The following is an 18,314-nucleotide window of genomic DNA, read 5'->3' as shown; positions in this document are numbered from 1 at the left end:
CTCACTGTCTCGTGAAATTCTGTCATCTGTTGATGCTCACTGCCAAGAGGCTAAGTGGGCTGAGGCTGGCCGTGCAGAACCATGGCCCCCAGAGATACCACCTTCTTCTGTCTCGGTGAGTCCCCAAATGCAGGTGGGTTAGAGGGGAAGATAGGGGGGAATCCGAAATAGTCAAGGTTTCTCTTAACTGATGACTCAGACAGTAAATAATCTGCCTGCAATGCAGGAGACCTGGGTTCAATCCTTAGGTTGAGGAGATCCCCTGGAGAAGGGAATGGCAACCCACTCCAGTATTCTTGCCTGGAGAATTGCATAGACAGAGGAGCCTGGTGGGCTACTGTCCATAGGGCGGCAAAGAGTCAGATGCTACTGAGCAACTAACATTTTCACTTTCTCTTAACATAAGAACTCAGTGATTTCAGTGGCTGCCAAGAAGACTCTGCTCTCCTGAGTGGAGAGGTGGTCTTTTCCCAGGTGTGTGTCTGCCCAAGCCCATGCTGGCTTGTAAGGCTCAGTGGTCCCGCTGTCAAATTGGCCTTGCCGGGTTCGTTCAGCCCATGCCATGCTGTCTGGCAGTGCACAATGGTTCCAGAGTTCCTGCAGAGGAGAGCCTTAGGGGCTGGAATCTGGAAGATAAAACTAAAAATGGGCCTTGTTTTCTGTTGAAGAGAACAAATGGCACCTGTATGTCTTTATGTTGTTGTTGTTCAGTTGCTCAGTCGTGCCTGACTCTTTGTGACCCCGTGGACTGCAGCACGCCAGGCTTCCCTGTCCTTCATTATCTCCCAGAGCTTGCTCAGACTCATGTCCACTGAGTCAGTGATGCCATCCAACCACCTCATCCTCTGTTTCCCCCTTCTCCTCTTACCCTCAATCTTTCCCAACATCAGGGTGTTTTCCAGTGAGAGTCTTTCTGTTGAGTAATTTGTAATAACGGTTGGAAATTGGCGGGTGGAGTTTTCATGAATGTCTCTCTTCCAGTGCTCTGTCTTGGCCAGAGGATTCAGGCCCAGGATGGTAAGTGTTTCTCTAAGTCTCCTCCAATCCCCTTGCATCCTCACGGCAACTCTAGGATAGAAGAGTCTGAAGCTCAAAGGGATTCCAATTTTATTTCCTGTTCTGTTGATTGCTATCTCTGCTGCATTCCTTTCGCACAACTTCTACCTCACTTTGGAATCTTTGGATCCCTCAAACTCATGCTCAGACCAGGATTTAGTCTTTGCCTCCAGTAGGCTGACTGGCCATCCAAGATGCGTGTTTTACTGAATGTTCACAATGGCAGGGATGAGGAAGTCAGGAACCACCTTCCATTTCCCAATGTTCTTCCTACATCAAATGTTCTCACAACCTAACTCTGCAGTCCATCCACTTTTCTTCATTTAAGGGGACACTGTCTTAGAGAACTTTATGTAAGTGGCTTCAACTCTCAGAACCAATTTCTTTGTCTATAAAGGTGGCTCAGATGGTAAGGAATCTGCCTGCAATATGGGAGACCTGGGTTGAACCCTCGGGTCAGGAAGATCCCCTGGAAAAGGGAATGGGTACACCACTCCAGTATTCTTGACTGGAAAATCCCATGGAAAGAGGAGACTGGTGGGCTACAGTCCATGGGGTTGCAAAGAGTCCAACATGACTGAGAGGCTAACATTTTCACTTTCAAAAGAGAAATAAAAATAACAATGAAAGCAGATTGGATCATGGGAGGGTGGGATCATTGTGATCCAGTTGTTGGGATTAATCGAGATAAGGCATATGAATTATGTACATGGTAAGTGTATTAGCTGTGATGGGTTTCCCAGGTGGTTCAGCGGTAGGTAAAGATATGCCTGATGATGATGGTGGTGATCATGAGGGAAAAAAGTCTCTGAACTCTATGAAGGGCCCAGTCTCCACTTTCCTTGATTCATTGAAGTGTGTGAAGTCACTCAGTCATGTCTTACTCTTTGCGACCCCATGGACTGTAGCCCACCAGGCTCCTCTGTCCATGGGATTCTCCAGGCAAGAATACTGGAGTGGGTTGCTATTTCCTTCTCCAGGGGATCTTCCCAACCTAGGGATCAAACCCGGGTCTCCCGCATTGCAGGCAGACGCTTTATCCTCTGAGCCACCAGGGAAGCTACCATTAGTTTCTTTTAAAAAATTATTTATTTGTTTGGCTTCTCTAACTGCTTTAGGAGACAGCTTTCCCCATATGCTGAGGAAAGAGCAGAGAATCTGGGGTGAGATAGCCCTAGTTTCCAAACCAGGTTGGAGCACTCTGCAGTTTGTGATCTTGAGCACCTGGCATGGTTTCTCCAAGCTTCAACACCCTCACGCTAGGGTGAAAAGCAGAATTGCATGTGGATAAGGGTTACCATGACAACAAAACACCAAGCAAACCGCCTGGCAGACTAGGGGGCACTCTCCCGCGCTCTTAGTCACTCAGTCGTGTCTGACTATTTGCGACCCCATGGACTGTTGCCCATCAGGCTCCTCTGCCCATGGGATTTCTCAGGCAAGAATACTGGAGGGGGTTGCCATTTCCTTCTCCAGGGGACCTTCCCGACCCAGGGATCGAACCCAGGTCTCCCACATTGCAGGCAGATTCTTTACCGTCTAAGCCTTCAGGGAAGAGGGTAGAATTAATGTGTATGGGGTCTGCTTTGAGGGCAATGAAAATGGAATAGACAGAGATGATGATTGCACAAGATTGTGAACGTACTAAGCTCCACTGAATTGTATACTTTCAACAGGGTTAAGTTTATGTTATATAAAGTTCACCTTGATAAATAAATAAATATATATATATATGTATGTATGTATGTATACACACACACACACACATATATATAAAGGAAGGAATTTTGTTCCTCAAAAAATCTTTCAATTCCTCAAAAACCTAAATGCCCAATCCAGCAATTCCACTTCTATACATGTAACAAGAGAAACTAAAGAACAGATTCTAACAAGATACTTGTACCTCCATGTTCATAGCAACTTTATTCACAATAGCCAGAAGGTGGGAAAAACTCAAATGTCCACTGACCTGAATGTATAAGCAAAATGTAGTGTATACGTACAGTGGATTATTATTCAGCCATAAAAAGGAAACATATTCTGATACATGCTACAACGTGGATGAATCTTGATGACATTGCACTAAGTAAAAAAAAAAAAAAAAAACACCAGACACAGAAAGGCAAATACTGTTTATTCCACTGATACAAGGCGTCTAGAATAGGAAAATTCATAGAGACAGAAAGTCAATTAGAAATGACAAGGGCCTAAGAAAACAGTGAAGAGTTATTGCTTAGTGGTTTTAGGGGTTTGTTTGGAATCCTGAGAAAGTCCTGGAAATAGATGCACAATAGGGTTGAGTTGCACAATATGGTGAGTATAGGGCCTTCCCCTGTGGCCCAGTGGTTAAGACTTCACTTTCCAATACAGGGAATACAAGTTGGACCCCTGGTCTGGGAGTTATGATCCCACATGCCTTGTGACCAAAAAACCAAAACATAGAACAGAAGAAATATTGTAAAAAGTTTAATAAAGACTTTAAAAATACTCCACATCTATCCATATCTATACCTATACCTATATCTATATCTATATCTGTCTATCTATCTATATATGCACACACACATAGTGAGTGTAATTAAGGCCACTTAACTGTGTACTTAGAAATGGTTTAAATGATAATTTTAATCTTTACATAACACATTTCATTTTTGCCACAATTAGAAGTTATCCCAAAAAATTTTGAAGAAGGAGCTATAAGTCTGTCACACCCTTCATTTAGTTGTTCACCTCACAGAAAAAGAAAGATGTATGGTTTCTCCAAGGCAGGCCACCTGAGTCTGGGCCCTGTTTTCTTTTAGGGAACTTTCCCATTCCTAGCATATCTGCTATGCCCAGTTCTGTGATTCCCTGGAATGGGTCGGTGAAGATCTTGTGCCAGGGAACCCTTGAGTCTTACCTGTACCAGCTGGAGATCCTGGAAAACCTCACCTACAGAGTGGTGGAGAAGAAGCTGGGATTTCAGGAGGTGGCAGAGTTCGTCATTAACCACATGGATACAAACACCGCAGGGCGTTATCAGTGCCGGTATGGGAAAGAACACCGCTGGTCAGCGCCTAGCGAAGCCCTGGAGCTGGTGGTGACAGGTGAGGCCCTGTGCAGGTCTCTGACCCTCAAGTCTTTTTCTTTTCTTAGTTTTTCAGAGATGTTATTTTTAGAAGTTTCAAATTTCCAGGGAAATTAAAGTGATGTAACAGACAGTGCCCATATACCTTAAACCCAGTTTCCCCTACTCCTTTTTTTTCCCCCATTTATTTTTATTAGTTGGAGGCTAATTACTTTACAATATTGTAGTGGTTTTTGTCATACATTGACATGAATCAGCCATGGGTTTACATGTATTCCCCATCCCGATCCCCCCTCTCACCTCCCTCTCCTCCCAATTCCTCTGGGTCTTCCCAGTGCACCAGGCCCGAGCACTTGTCTCATGCATCCAGCCTGGGCTGGTGATCTGTTTCACCCTAGATAATATACATGTTTCAATGCTGTTCTCTCAAAACATCCCACCCTCACCTTCTCCCACAGAGTTCAAAAGTCTGTTCTGTACATCTGTGTCTCTTTTTCTGTTTTGCATACAGGGTTATCGTTACCATCTTTCTAAATTCCATATATATGTGTTAGTATACTGTATTGGTCTTTATATTTCTGGCTCACTTCACTCTGTATAATGGGCTCCAGTTTCATCCATCTCATTAGAACTGATTCAAATGAATTCTTCTTAACGGCTGAGTAATATTCCATGGTGTATATGTACCACAGCTTCCTTATCCATTCATCTGCGGATGGGCATCTAGGCTGCTTCCATGTCCTGGCTATTATAAACAGTGCTGCGATGAACATTGGGGTGCACGTGTCTCTTTCAGATCTGGTTTCCTTGGTGTGTATGCCCAGAAGTGGGATTGCTGGGTCATATGGCAGTTCTAGTTCCAGTTTTTTAAGAAATCTCCACACTGTTCTCCATAGCGGCTGTACTAGTTTGCATTCCCACCAACAGTGTAAGAGGGTTCCCTTTTCTCCACACCCTCTCCAGCATTTGTTGCTTGTAGACTTTTGGATAGCAGCCATCCTGACTAGCGTGTAATGGTACCTCATTGTAGTTTTGATTTGCATTTCTCTGATAATAAGTGATGTTGAGCATCTTTTCATGTGTTTCTTAGTCATCTGTATGTCTTCTTTGGAGAAATGTCTGTTTAGTTCTTTGGCCCGTTTTTTTATTGGGTCATTTATGTTTCTGGAATTGAGCTTCAGGAGTTGCTTGTATATTTTTGAGATTAATCCTTTGTCTGTTGCTTCATTTGCTATTATATTCTCTCAGTCTGAGGGCTGTCTTTTCACCTTGCTTATAGTTTCCTTTGTTGTGCACAAGCTTTTAAGTTTAATTAGTTCCCACTTGTGTATTTTTGCTTTTATTTCCAATATTCTGGGAGGTGGGTCATAGAGGATCCTGCTGTGATTTATGTCGGAGAGTGTTTTGCCTATGTTCTCCTCTAGGAGTTTTAAAGTCTCTGGTCTTACATTTAGATCTTTAATCCATTTTGAGTTTATTTTTGTGTATGGTGCTAGAAAGTGTTCTAGTTTCATTCTTTTACAAGTGGTTGACCAGTTTTCCCAGCACCACTTGTTAAAGGGGTTGTCTTTTTTCCGTTGTATATTCTTGCCTCCATTGTTGAAGATAAGGTGTTCATAGGTTCGTGGATTTATCTCTGGGCTTTCTATTCTGTTCCATTGATCTATATTTCTGACTTTGTGCCAGTACCATACTCTTGATGACTGTGGCTTTGTAGTATAGTCTGGTCAGACAGGTTGATTCCTCCAGTTCCATTCTTCTTTCTCAAGATTACTTTGGCTATTGGAGGTTTTTTGTATTTCCATACAAATTGTGAAATTATTTGTTCTAGATCTGTGAAAAATACCATTGGTAGCTTGATAGGGTTTGCATTGAATCTATAGATTACTTTGGGTAGTATAGCCATTTTGACAATATTGATTCTTCCAATCCATGAACACGGTATATTTCTCCATCTGTTTGTGTTGTCTTTGATTTCTTTCATCAGTGTTTTATAGTTTTCTATGTATAGGTCTTTTGTTTCTTTAGATAGATATACTCCTAAGTATTTTATTCGAAACTCTCGCTGTTTGCAGATGACATGATCCTCTACATAGAAAACCCTAAAGACTCTACCAGAAAATTACTAAAGCTAATCAACAAATATAGTAGAGCTGCAGGATATAGAATTAACACACAGAAATCCCTTGCATTCCTATACACTAACAATGAGAAAACAGAAAGAGAAATTAAGGAAAAAATACCATTCCCCTACTCTTAACACATTGTTGATCAAAGGCTTATCAATAGGTCTTTTGTTACCCAAACGTTATTGACTGCAGACATATTGACACATTTTTAGTGAGTGATACAATTAACATCACCGGTGCAAAGTTGTTAGAGGTTAGAATTGATCAAGGATTCACTCAACAACTTATGACTGACGTTATCATTCACATTTTGCTTCATTAGGTTTTCATTCTAACCTTGTGTATATTATAAATGCAAGTTTATTACTGTAAATTTTTCAAAAATGATGCACCAAGAAATTTTGAGTGAAGAATTTTTCGGTGCATTTTATGCAATTACTTTCTCTGTTTGTCTAAGCAACACATATACTAGTGTCTCAGAAGATGATAGTTATTCAGCATAAAGTTCTGATTCAGACAAGGTGAATATTAGATCAGCAAAAAAGACAAAACAAAACAAAACAAAACAAAAAAAACCTTAGTGATTGATTCTGATGTAGAAAGTGAAAATGAAACTCATGGTGCTGGAGAACTTTATAGGTGTGTCAGTTGTAACTATTAAATGTAAAAACCTGCAAAGTCTTATGAAATAACAGAATTAATTTCTGACCTGCCAAAATAAAAATCTCTGGCTCCTTTGTCCATGGATTTTCCCAACCAAGAATACTGGAGTGGGTTGCCATTTCCTCCTCCAGGGGATCTTCCCAGTCCAGGTATCCAATCCTGGTCTCCTGTATTGACAGGCAGATTCCTTACTATCAGAGCCACCAGAGAAATCTCCTATGATTCCCTAAGTGGTTAGCAATTAAAATATCTTCATTTTCTTAAGAAATCCCTTTCAACCACACCTGATTTTATGTAATTGAGGTGACTTTTGGAAAGCACCTAAGGATCTGAGCTGGTTGCCAGGTGAACCAACCAAGTAATTGGTGGGTTAGAATGCTCAGCCCCGCCCCACCCCCACCTGACCTCCAGGGAGGACAGAGAGGTGGGAGGTTGAATCCGTCCCCAAAGGCCAATGATGAAATAATCAGTCTCGCCTAGGAAATGAGGTCCTATAGTCTTCCAGTTCTCCCCTCTGGCTGTTCCTGACACGTGGTCTCATAAGTCAGTAATCCAGTAAGCAAGCTGGCTCCCTGAGTTCCATCTGGCTCTCTCACAAATGAATTGAACACAAGAACTGCGACCACACAACTTCTGATTTATTGCCGTTCAGTCAGAAGCACAGGTGACAACCTGGACTTTTGATGGGCTCTGAAGTGGGACGCAACTTGTAGGACTGAGCTGTTAGCCCAGAGCCCCAAACCACAGGATCTGACGTTACTGCCAGGTAGAGAGTGTCAGAACTGAGGTGACTCGTGGGACGGGGAGACAGTGGAAACAGCATCAGACTTTATTTTGGGGGGCTCCAAAATCACTGCAGATGGCGATTGCAGCCATGAAATTAAAAGACGCTTACTCCTTCGAAGGAAAGTTATGACCAACCTAGATAACATATTAAAAAGCAGAAACATTATTTTGCCAACAAAGGTCTGTCTAATCAAGGCTATGGTTTTTCTAGTGGTCATGTATGGATGTAAGAGTTGGACTATAAAGAAAGCTGAGCACCGAAGAACTGATGCTTTTGAACTGTGGTGTTAGAGAAGACTCTTGAAGGTTCCTTGGAATCTCAACCAGGAGATCCCACCAGTCCATCCTAGAGGCGATCAGTCCTGGGTGTTCATTGGAAGGACTGATGTTGAAGCTGAAACTCCAATACTTTGGCCACCTCCTGCAAAGAGTTGACTCATTGGAAAAGACCCTGACGCTGGGAGGGATTGGGGGCAGGAGAAGAAGGGGACGACAGAGGATGAGATGGCTGGATGGCATCACCGACTCAATGGACATGAGTTTGAGTAAACTCCGGGAGTTGGTGATGGACAGGGAGGCCTGGCGTGCTGCAGTTCATGGGGTCACAGAGTCGGACACAACTGAGCGACTGAACTGAACTGAACTGTGGGACACCCAGCTAGCATCTCAGAATCGCTCAGCGGTCTGGGGAGGAAACCCATAGGTTGGAACTGGGAACAGAACCATGTGGCCCTTCTGGCTTTAGAGACTAGATCACTGTCCCTGGAAGATACCAGCTCATCTGCTTGCTCACTCAGCTCCAATTGGGATAGAGCAAGGGTCCTGCAGGGGGCTCCCCAGGTGGCTCAGTGGTAAAGAATCCATCTGCGATGCAGGAGATGCAGGAAACGTGGGTTCGATCCCTGGGTCGGGAAGAACCCCTGAAGGAAGGCATGGCAATCCTCTCTAGTGTTGTTGCCCGGATAGTCCCATGGACAGAGGAGTCTGGGGGGCCACCGTCCTTAGGGTCACAAAGAGTTGGACATGACTGAGCACACACACATGGGTCCTGTAGTAGTGAAATGGGATGTTACCACCTCCCATTCCTTTGCATCAGGAAAACATGAGCTTCTGCCCTTCTCTTAGCATGGACCCAAAATGAGTGGTGGGGGAAAAGGGAAAGACAGAAGTCTTGCCAACAGCTCACTCTCTTCTCTTTCAGGCTTGTACGACAAACCCTTTCTCTCCACTGATGGGGGCCAGGTGGCGATGCCAGGGGAGAATATTTCCCTCCGGTGCGGCTCAGCACACGTGTCGTTCGACAGATTTTCACTGAGCAGGCCGGGAGGAGCCACCCTGTCACGGCACCGAGATGCGAGACTCCAGGGGGACTTCACTCTGGGTCCTGTGAACCTCAGCTTCTCAGGAGTCTACATGTGCTATGGCTGGCACAGTGGCCGCCCCTATGTATGGTCAGCCCCCAGCAATGCCCTGGAGTTGGTGGTCACAGGTAAGGGTACCCCCCACCCCCGCCAGAGACTTCCATCCTCCTCCTCAGGGCTCTAGCTGGCTGTCCAGGGCCTTGGCATCAGGCAGGAGAACAGAGAGGCACCAAGAAAGAAGATCGGGGCAGGAGAGACTCATGGCTCAGAGAACCACGAAGAGAGAAGACCTTCTCACGCATGTGACATGTGACTTTCACAGCGTGTCCCCAAGCTCTCCAGTGTCCTTCAAGACACATGGCCTGTTAAGAAAAGAGAGGCCCATGTTCAGAATCATCTTTAGGAGTGTCGTTGAGCCAGCAGATACCAGACACAACCTGTGATGAACTCACTTTCTTTTATCACATGCTTAGTCATAACAGGGAATGCTGACATTGACTTCTAATACTAGAAGCCACTCGGAGAGGTTGATTGGTAACTTACCACTCATCAGGACGACTCTAAAAAACTCTATCAAGCGCTTCATTTAGGGAAACTCACTGGCCCTCCAGGGATTAAGACTCAGGACTTTGGGACCTCCCTGGTGGCCTGGTGGCTAAGAGTCCGAGCTCCCAGTGCAGGGGACCTGGGTTCAACCCCTGATCAGGGAACTAGATTCCACATGCTGCAACTAAAGATCTCACAGGCTGCAACTACAGACCCAGTACAGCCAAATAAATAAGCAAGTATTTAAGAAAAAAAAAACGGGGGAGACACTTCCCTGGTGGCTCAGTGGTAAAGAGTCTGCCTGCCAGTGCAGGAGATTAGGGTTTCATCCCTGATCTGGGAAGATCCCACATGTCTCAAAGCAACAAAGAGCCTATGCCATGATTACTGAGGCTGTGCTTCACAATGAGAGAAGCCACTGTCATGAGAAGCTGGAGAACCATAACTAGAGAGTAGCCCCCACCCACCCCAACTAGAAAAAAGCCCAAGCAGCAGGGAAGACCCAACAGAGCCAAAATTAAATAAATAAATAAAATTATACATATATAAAGACTCAAGGCTTTCACTACTGTGGACCTGGGTTGATCCCAGGTTGGGGAACCAAGATCCCATAAGCCACAGTGAAGTGTAAAAAGAAAAAAATTCAAAAAGAGCTTCATTTTTATATTGTTTGCATGCATCACTCTGCCCAGAGGGAGCAAACAGGAGTTAGAGCAGAGGAAAGCAACCTCTGGTGACTGAGTGGGATGACCACATTTCTCTCTCACATTTGTCTTGTCCAGTCATTCTACCAGCTAAGCAAATGTAGTAGTCATGGCCTTATAAGCTCATATGGCCAAATGGTCTTTTCAATTAATGATACAGGGACAACTGGCCACCTGTGGAGGAGGGCTGACTTTATTAGCATTTTCCTTTAATGTAGACAGTCACTGTATCTTGTTTTAGAAATCACCTCCTATCCCAATGTCAGGATGATCCTTTCTTATATTATCTTCCTAGACTTGAAATATTTTGCACTTTGCAATTAGGAATTGATGTTGAATTCCAAGGCTTCCCTGGTAGCTCGGTTGGTAAAGAATCCACCTGCAATGCAGGACACCCAGGTTCGATTCCTGGGTCAGGAAGATCCCCTGGAAAAGGGATAGGCTACCCATTCCAGTATTCTTGGGCTTCCCTGCTGGCTCAGATGGTAAAGAATCCAGCTGCCTAAATCCACTTGGAACTGATTTCTATGTTTTAACAGAAGAGAGTTACTAGGATTTCTGAGCATTGTAATTTCACAATATTTTATTACATCCTTGAGCCCATGAGGTCCATAAAATAAATGGATAAATTTTTTAAAGGTGCAATGAACAGAAATAACTAATGAAAGGTCACACACCAGTGGAACAAGGTCACACTTAGCTTCCCTAAGTTTTCTGTATTTTGATCACGCCACATGGCATTCAGAGATCCTAGTTCCCTGACCAGGGATTGAACCCATGTCTGCTGCAGTGGAAGTGCTCAGTCATAATCCCTAGATCGCCAGGAAAGTTCCAAATTTTTCCTAGGTTTGTCTTAACTTTTTTTTCCTATTTGCTTCCCAGATACCAATCATTGTATGAGAAAGGAACACACACTGTTCCGTGGGGTGAGACGATGTAGAGGAGAGAGTTCGGGGCTCTGGATCTATGAAGATGTTTTGAGGATATGATTATATATTCAGTGAAACTGCCACATAGGGAGGGGATGACAAGCAAACAGAACATCCTCATAACCACCTCCTCCCCCATTTATAAGATACCTCTGGGGACCACAGCTTTGGACTCGGGTTTAAGGTGAAGTATAGAGACTCACACACAGGGGTAACCAGCTTAGCAGTGCCGAGCGCTGCCTGCGTGCTCAGTCGTGCCCGGCTCTTTGTGACCCCATGGCCTATACCCCACCAGGCTCCTCTGTCCATGGGGTTTTCCAGGCAAGAATACTAGAGTGGGTTGCCATTTCCTTCTCCAGGGATCTTCCCGACCCAGGGATAAACCCGCATCTCCTGTGTCTCCTGCATTGCAGGTGGATTCTTAAACCAGTTAGCCATCAGGGAAGCCCAAGATGAAGTATGGTGCTCACGAATGCATGCATTGCCTGAGGAGGGGGTCCCAGCGAACACACAAACTGGGGAAATGAGCTCCCTTCCCAGGGCTCTTGGTCGGGAGGAAATGAAACGTGACCAGTGATCATTCATTTCCTTCTAATGACATCTCTAGGTACCACGAGCCAAGATCACACGACAGAGAACTGGATTCGGTTGGGCATGGCAGGGCTGGTCCTCATAGTCCTCTTGGCCATTCTGGCTGAAAATCAGCGTGGCCCTCAGGTTCTACACCAGAAAGACCAGCAAGATCTTCCTGACCTGAGCTGGAGTCGACAGGAAAGTCAGACAGAATGGACCTTTAGACTAACTCCTAAGGACCACCAGGGATATTCCTAGAGCAGATGCTTCTTAGAAGAGCCAGCATCTGTGGAGTCCTATGCAGCTGCTTGCAGAGCACAAGGGGGATGGAGGTATGAAGAAGCTTGGATCCCCTTTCAAACCAATCAAATGGTATTTTCTTATATGCATCTGATATATTTGCATTCCATCTTTCTAGACATAGTTGAGAATATTCTCAGTATCATCTTGGCTGAACTCATTTCTTGTGATAAAATTAATCCTGTGATAAAAATTAAAAAACTCATCCTCAGTTCTCCTTGCTGTTTTTTACCCTCCCTGTATAGACTTTTGGGCTTCCCAAGTGGCTCAGTGGGTAAAGAATCCACCTGCCAATGCAGGAAATGCAGGTTCCATCCCTGTGTCGGGAAGATCTCCTGGAGGAAGGCATGACAACCTACTCCAGGATTCTTGCCTGAGAAATCCCAAGGACAGAGGAGCCTGGAGGGCTGCAGTCTGTGGGGTCGCAAAAACTTGGACATGACTTGGCATGCACACACACACACTGTAACACTTTGAATTTGAATTTAATCAATTCTAATTCAGTCAATCAGGTGATAACCAATTATATCACATGAGCAAACAGAGGCTCAGAAATCATATGATTTGAATAATGGTAAAATGCATGGATACAGAGTTTCAGTTTGGGAAGATGAAAAAGTCCTGGAGATAGATGGTCATGTTGGTTGCATGATGATATGAATGTCCAGAATGCCAATGAAATGTACACTTAAAAATGGTTAAAATGAAACTCTATGTTCATTAAATAGCAATTCTCCTTTGGAGGTATAGAGTTTCAGTTTTATAAGTTGAGAAAGTTCTAGAAATTTGCCTCACAACAATGGAAATATACTTCACACAACTGAACTGTACACCTAAAAATGCTTAAGACATTATGTTTCATGTATGGGGGGGGGTTACCATAGTAATAAAAAAAAACTTTTTAAAAATGGTTAAAATGGTACATTTTGGGTCATGTATGACTTACCACAATTTTTTAAAAGTTCTTTGTGGTCTATAGAAACTGAAAGTAGGTTAGTGGTTCCCCAATGCTGGGAGAGAGACAGGGTATTGTACAGTGAGTGATAGTGGGTAATAGGGTTTTTTAGGGGGTTGGGGGTTTAAAAAGTTCTGAAATTAGATTGTGGTGATGGTTGAGTGACTGTGGAGATATAATAAAAAAAACCATAGAATTATACACTTTAGATGGTAAGTTGTAGAGTATGTCAATTATGTCTCAATACAGTTGGGGTTTTTAAAGCATTGAGAAGGATTAGAGGGGTCCTAAGATGGCAAAGGAATAGGACAGGGAGACCACTTTCTCCCCCACAAATTCATCGAAAGAACATTTGAACGTTGAGCAAATTCCACAAAACAACTTCTGAACTCTGGTAGAGGACATCAGGTGCCCAGAAAGGCAGCCCATTGTCTTCAAAAGGAGGTAAGACTAAATATAAAAGACAAAGAGAGAGACAAAAGAGTTAGGGACAGAGACCCATCCCAGGAAGGGAGTCTTAAAAGAGGAGAAGTTTCCAAACATCAGGAAACCCTCTCACCATAGGGTCTGTGGGGAGTTTTGGAATCTCAGAGGGCAACATAACCAGGAGGACAAAATAAATAAATAAATAAATAAAACTCACAGATTATGTCAGTTAAGTTCAGTCCAGTCGCTCAGTCGTGTCTGACTCTTTGCCACCCCATGAATCGCAGCACGCCAGGCCTCCCTGTCCATCACCAACTCCCAGAGTCCACCCTAACGCATGTCCATAGAGTCGATGATGCCATCCAACCATCGCATCCTCTGTCATCCCCTTCTCCTCCTGCCTTCAATCTTTCCCAGAATCAGGGTCTTTTCCAATGAGTCAGCTCTTTACATCAGGTGGCCAAAGTATTGGAGTTTCAGCTTCAACATCAGTCCTTCCAATGAACACCCAGGACTGATCTCCTCTAGGATGGACTGGTTGGATCTCCTTGCAGTCCAAGGGACTCTCAAGAGTCTTCTCCAACACCACAGTTCAAAAGCATCAATTCTTCTGCCTTCAACTTTCTTTATAGTCCAACTCTCACATCCATACATGATCACTGGAAAAAAACAATAGCCTTGACTAGACGGACCTTTGTTGGCAAAGTAGTGTCTCTGCTTTTTAATATGCTATCTAGATTGGTCATAACTTTCCTTCCAAGGAGTAAGCGTCTCTTAATTTCATGGCTGCAATCACCATCTGCAGTGATTATGTGCCTAACGCAATTCCCAGCAGAGAAGTAGCCCAGACACTCGCGTCCGCCACCAGCAAGCGGGGGCTGGACAGGGAGGCACGGGCTGCGTTGCTTAGGGTAAGGACCGGGACTGAATGCCCAGAGGGCAATCTAAGGGAGCTAATGTGAGATAGCAACCCAAACTGTGGGATAGCCAGAGAGAGAGAGAGAGAAAAGAGAGAGAGCGAACTATCCCGTGAAAAGCCCTAACCTAGGGCACTGCTGGACCCATTCTCAGAACAAAGGACTGAGCGAATACCAGAGGAGAGCTACTGGCTGTGGACCGGCACATCCCACTGGAGGCAGGGAGGCAGGTGACGGGCAGCCAGAGCCAGAGAGGGGCAATCTCCCAGAGACGGCATCCTCTACCAAACTGCGAGCAGGCTCCCAGTTGCTAACCAAGACCTGGGATTCTGGATGGTTGACATCTGCCAGGAGGGTCACAGCCAGAGATCAGCTCCCCAGAGGAGACAGGCAGCACATCTGAGAAGGCGTGCCCACTGCACCCCCAAAAACCAAGCAGCTGGGACCGGGGTGGTGATAAGACGCAGCCCCCACCTGGGGAGAGTGCACTCTCCAAGAACCTGGTCGCCTGAGCTGCTTGGACCTGGAAAGCGCACAAAACGCAGACCCAACCAAGTCTGCGCCTTTGTGGAGTTCCCGAGAGCCTGAACCCGAGCGGCTTAAACCTGGGAAGTGCATGCAAAAAGCAACCTGGGGCCTGAGCAGTGTAGATCTGTAGACCGGGAAAGTACACACACCATGAGCAGGGCAAACCCAGTGCGGCTGAAACACTGTGTGCACTCCCCACACACGCCAGTGATATTTGTTTAGAGTATTCCTCCCTCCCCACAGCACGACTGAACAAATGAGCCTAAAAAAGTGACCACCTTTGCCCCCTGTGTCAGGGTGGAAATTAGACACTAAAGAGAGCTGCAAACGGAAGAAGCCAAAATAAACAGAGGGAGCCGCTTTGGAAGTGACAGGTGCAACAGATTGAAGCCCTGTAGTTAGCACCGACTACACTAGAAGGGGCCTACAGATCTTGAGAAGTATAAGCCGCAACAAGGAACTATCTGAAACTGAACTGACCCGACACTGCCCGCAACAGCTCCAGATATATATACATATTCCTAGATATATTTTTACTATTATCACTTTTTAAATTAAAAAATTTTTTATTTTTAAGTTCTCTATTAATCCTTTAATTTTCATTTTTATAACCTACTATTATTCTTGCCAAAAAAGACCTATTTTTAAAGCAAACTTCATATATATTTTGTTATAATTTTTGTGATTTTGGGTTTTTTTTTAATAGTGTATTTTTGAGAGTCTAACCTCTACTCTAGATTTTTAATCTTTGCTTGTTGGTATTTGTTATCAATTTTGTACCTTTAAGAACTTAATCTTCAGTACCCATTTTTACTGAGGAGTGTGATTACTGGCTTGATTACTCTCTCCCCCTTTTGACTCTCCTTTTTCTCCCCCAGGTCACCTCTTCTCCTCCCTCCCCCTTCTCTTCTCTACCCAACTCTGTGAATCTCCGTGTGTTCCAGGCTGTGGAGAACACTTAGGGAACTGATTACTGTCTAGATCTGTCTCTCTCCTTTTGATTCCCCCTTTTCTCCTGCTCACCTCTATCTCCTTCCTCCCTCTTCTCTTCTCTATGTAACTCCATGAACCTCTCTGAGGGGTCCAGACTGTGGAGAGCACATAAGGAATTGATTACTGGCTAGATTGCTCTCCCCCCTTTTGATTCCCCCTCTTCTTCTCCTGGCCACCTCTATCTCCCTCCTGCCTCTTCTCCCCTCCATGTAACTCTGTGAACCTCTCTGGGTGTCCCTCACTGTGGAGAATCTTTTCATCATTAACCTAGGTGTTTTATCATCAGTGCTGTATGGATGGAGAAGTCTTGCAGCTACTGTAAGAATAAGACTGAAAACCAGAGGCAGGAGGCTTAAGTCCAAAACCTGAGAACACCAGAGAACTCCTGACACCTGGGAGCATTAATTGATAGGAGCTCATCAAACGCCTCCATATCTACACTGAAACCAACCACCACCCAAGAGCCAACAAGTTCCAGAGCAAGACATACCATGCAAGTTCTCCAGCAACGCAGGGACATAGCCCTGAGCTTCAATATACAGGCTGCTCAAAGTCACATCAAACCCACTGACATCTCAGAACTCACTACCAGACACTTCATTGCACTCCAGAGAGAAGAAGTCCAGCTCCACCCACCAGAACACCGACGCAAGCTTCCCTAACCAGGAAACCTTGACCAGCCACTCGTCCAACCCCACCCACAGGGAGGAACCGCCACAATAAAGAGGAACCACAAACTGCCAGAATACGGAAATGCTGCCCCAAACACAGCAACATAAACAAGATGAAAAGGCAGAGAAATACCCAGCAGGTAAAGGAACATGATAAATGCCCACCAAACCAAACAAAAGAGGAGGAGAGAGGGAGTCTACCTAAAAGAGAATTCTGAATAATGACAGTGAAAATGATTCAAAATCTTGAAAGCAAATTGGAGTCACAGATAAATAGCCTGGAGACAAGGATCGAGAAGATGCAAGAAAGATTTAAGAAGGACCTAGAAGAAATAAAAAAGAGTCAATCAATAATGAATAATGCAATATATGAGATCAAAAACACTCTGGAGGGAACCAAAAGTAGAATAACAAAGGCAGAAGATAGGATAAGTGAGGTAGAAGATAGAAATAAATGAAGCAGAAAGGAAAAAAGAAAAAAGAATTAAAAGAAATGAGAATTGGAAGAATTAAAAGAAATTAATGTAACTAGAGGCCCTCAGAGACCTCTAGGACAATGTTAAATGCTCCAATATTTGAATCATAGGAGTCCCAGAAGAAGAAGACAAAAAGAAAGGCTGTGAGAAAATACTTGAGGAGATAATATTTGAAAACTTCCCTAAAATGGGGTAGGAAATAGTCACCCAAGTCCAAGAAACCCAGAGAATCCCCAAACAGGATAAACCCAAGGTGAAACACCCCAAGACACATATTAATCAAATTAACAAAGATCAAACACAAAGAACAAATATTAAAACCATCAAGGGAAAAACAACATATAACACACAAGAGGATTCCTATAAGGATAACATCTGGTCTTTCAATAGAAACTCTTCAGGCCAGAAGGGAATGGCAGGACATACTTAAAGTGATGAAAGAGAATAACCTACAACCCAGACTACTGTACCCAGCAAGGATCTCATTCAAATATGAAGGAGAATTCAAAAGCTTTACAGACAAGCAAAAGCTGAGAGAATTCAGCACCACCAAACCAGCTCTTCAACAAAGGCTAAAGGATCTTGTCTAGACAGGAAACACAGAAAGGTTGTATGAACGTGAACCCAAAGCAACTAAACAAATGGCAATGAGACCATACTTATCAGTAATTACCTTAAATGTAAATGGATTGTATGCCCCAACCCAAAGACAAAAGATGGGCTAAATGGATACAAAAGCAATACCCCTATATATGCTGTCTACAAGAGACCCACCTCACAACAAGGGACACATACAGACTGAATGTAAAGGCCTGGAAAAAGATATTTCATGCAAATGGAGACCAAAATAAAGCAGGAGTAGCAATACTCGTATCAGATAAAGTAGACTTTAAAATAAAGGCTGTGAAAAGAGACAAAGAAGGACACTACATAATGATCAAAGGATCAATCCAAGAAGATTTAATAATTATGTAAATATATATGCACCCAACATAGGAGAACCACAGTATGTAAGGCAAATGCTAACAAGTATGCAAGGGGAAATTAACAATAACACAATAATAGTGGGAGACTTCAAACCCCACTCACACCTATGGATAGATCAACTAAACAGAAAATTAACAAGGAAACACAAACTTCAAATGATACAATGGACCAGTTAGACCTAATTGATACCTATAAGACATTTCACCCCAAAACAGTGAATTGCACCTTTTTCTCAAGTGCACACGGA

The 18,314-nt window shown here is 43.9% G+C and overlaps 1 protein-coding gene across 1 annotated transcript; it reads left to right on the top strand.

Moving 5' to 3' along the window:
• Positions 1-81: 81 nt before the first annotated feature.
• FCAR (Fc alpha receptor) lies at positions 82-12,072 on the top strand. Its single transcript, XM_065919485.1, has 5 exons — positions 82-115; positions 982-1,017; positions 3,858-4,142; positions 8,903-9,190; positions 11,849-12,072. The coding sequence occupies exons 1-5, from the start codon at positions 82-84 to the stop codon at positions 12,070-12,072; spliced, it is 867 nt and encodes a 288-aa protein (XP_065775557.1).
• The last annotated feature ends 6,242 nt before the right edge of the window (positions 12,073-18,314 follow it).

This window comes from Muntiacus reevesi, chromosome 2, assembly GCF_963930625.1.
Source record: "Muntiacus reevesi chromosome 2, mMunRee1.1, whole genome shotgun sequence".
Taxonomy (NCBI): domain Eukaryota; kingdom Metazoa; phylum Chordata; class Mammalia; order Artiodactyla; family Cervidae; genus Muntiacus; species Muntiacus reevesi.
This window is presented reverse-complemented; position numbering and strand designations above follow the sequence as displayed.

Coding starts and splice junctions, on each gene's coding strand:
- FCAR (XM_065919485.1), top strand. CDS start 82: ATGGCCCCCAGAGATACCACCTTCTTCTGTCTCG. Junction 4,143..8,902: donor CCTGGAGCTGGTGGTGACAG/GTGAGGCCCTGT, acceptor CTTCTCTTTCAG/GCTTGTACGACAAACCCTTT. Junction 9,191..11,848: donor CCTGGAGTTGGTGGTCACAG/GTAAGGGTACCC, acceptor TGACATCTCTAG/GTACCACGAGCCAAGATCAC.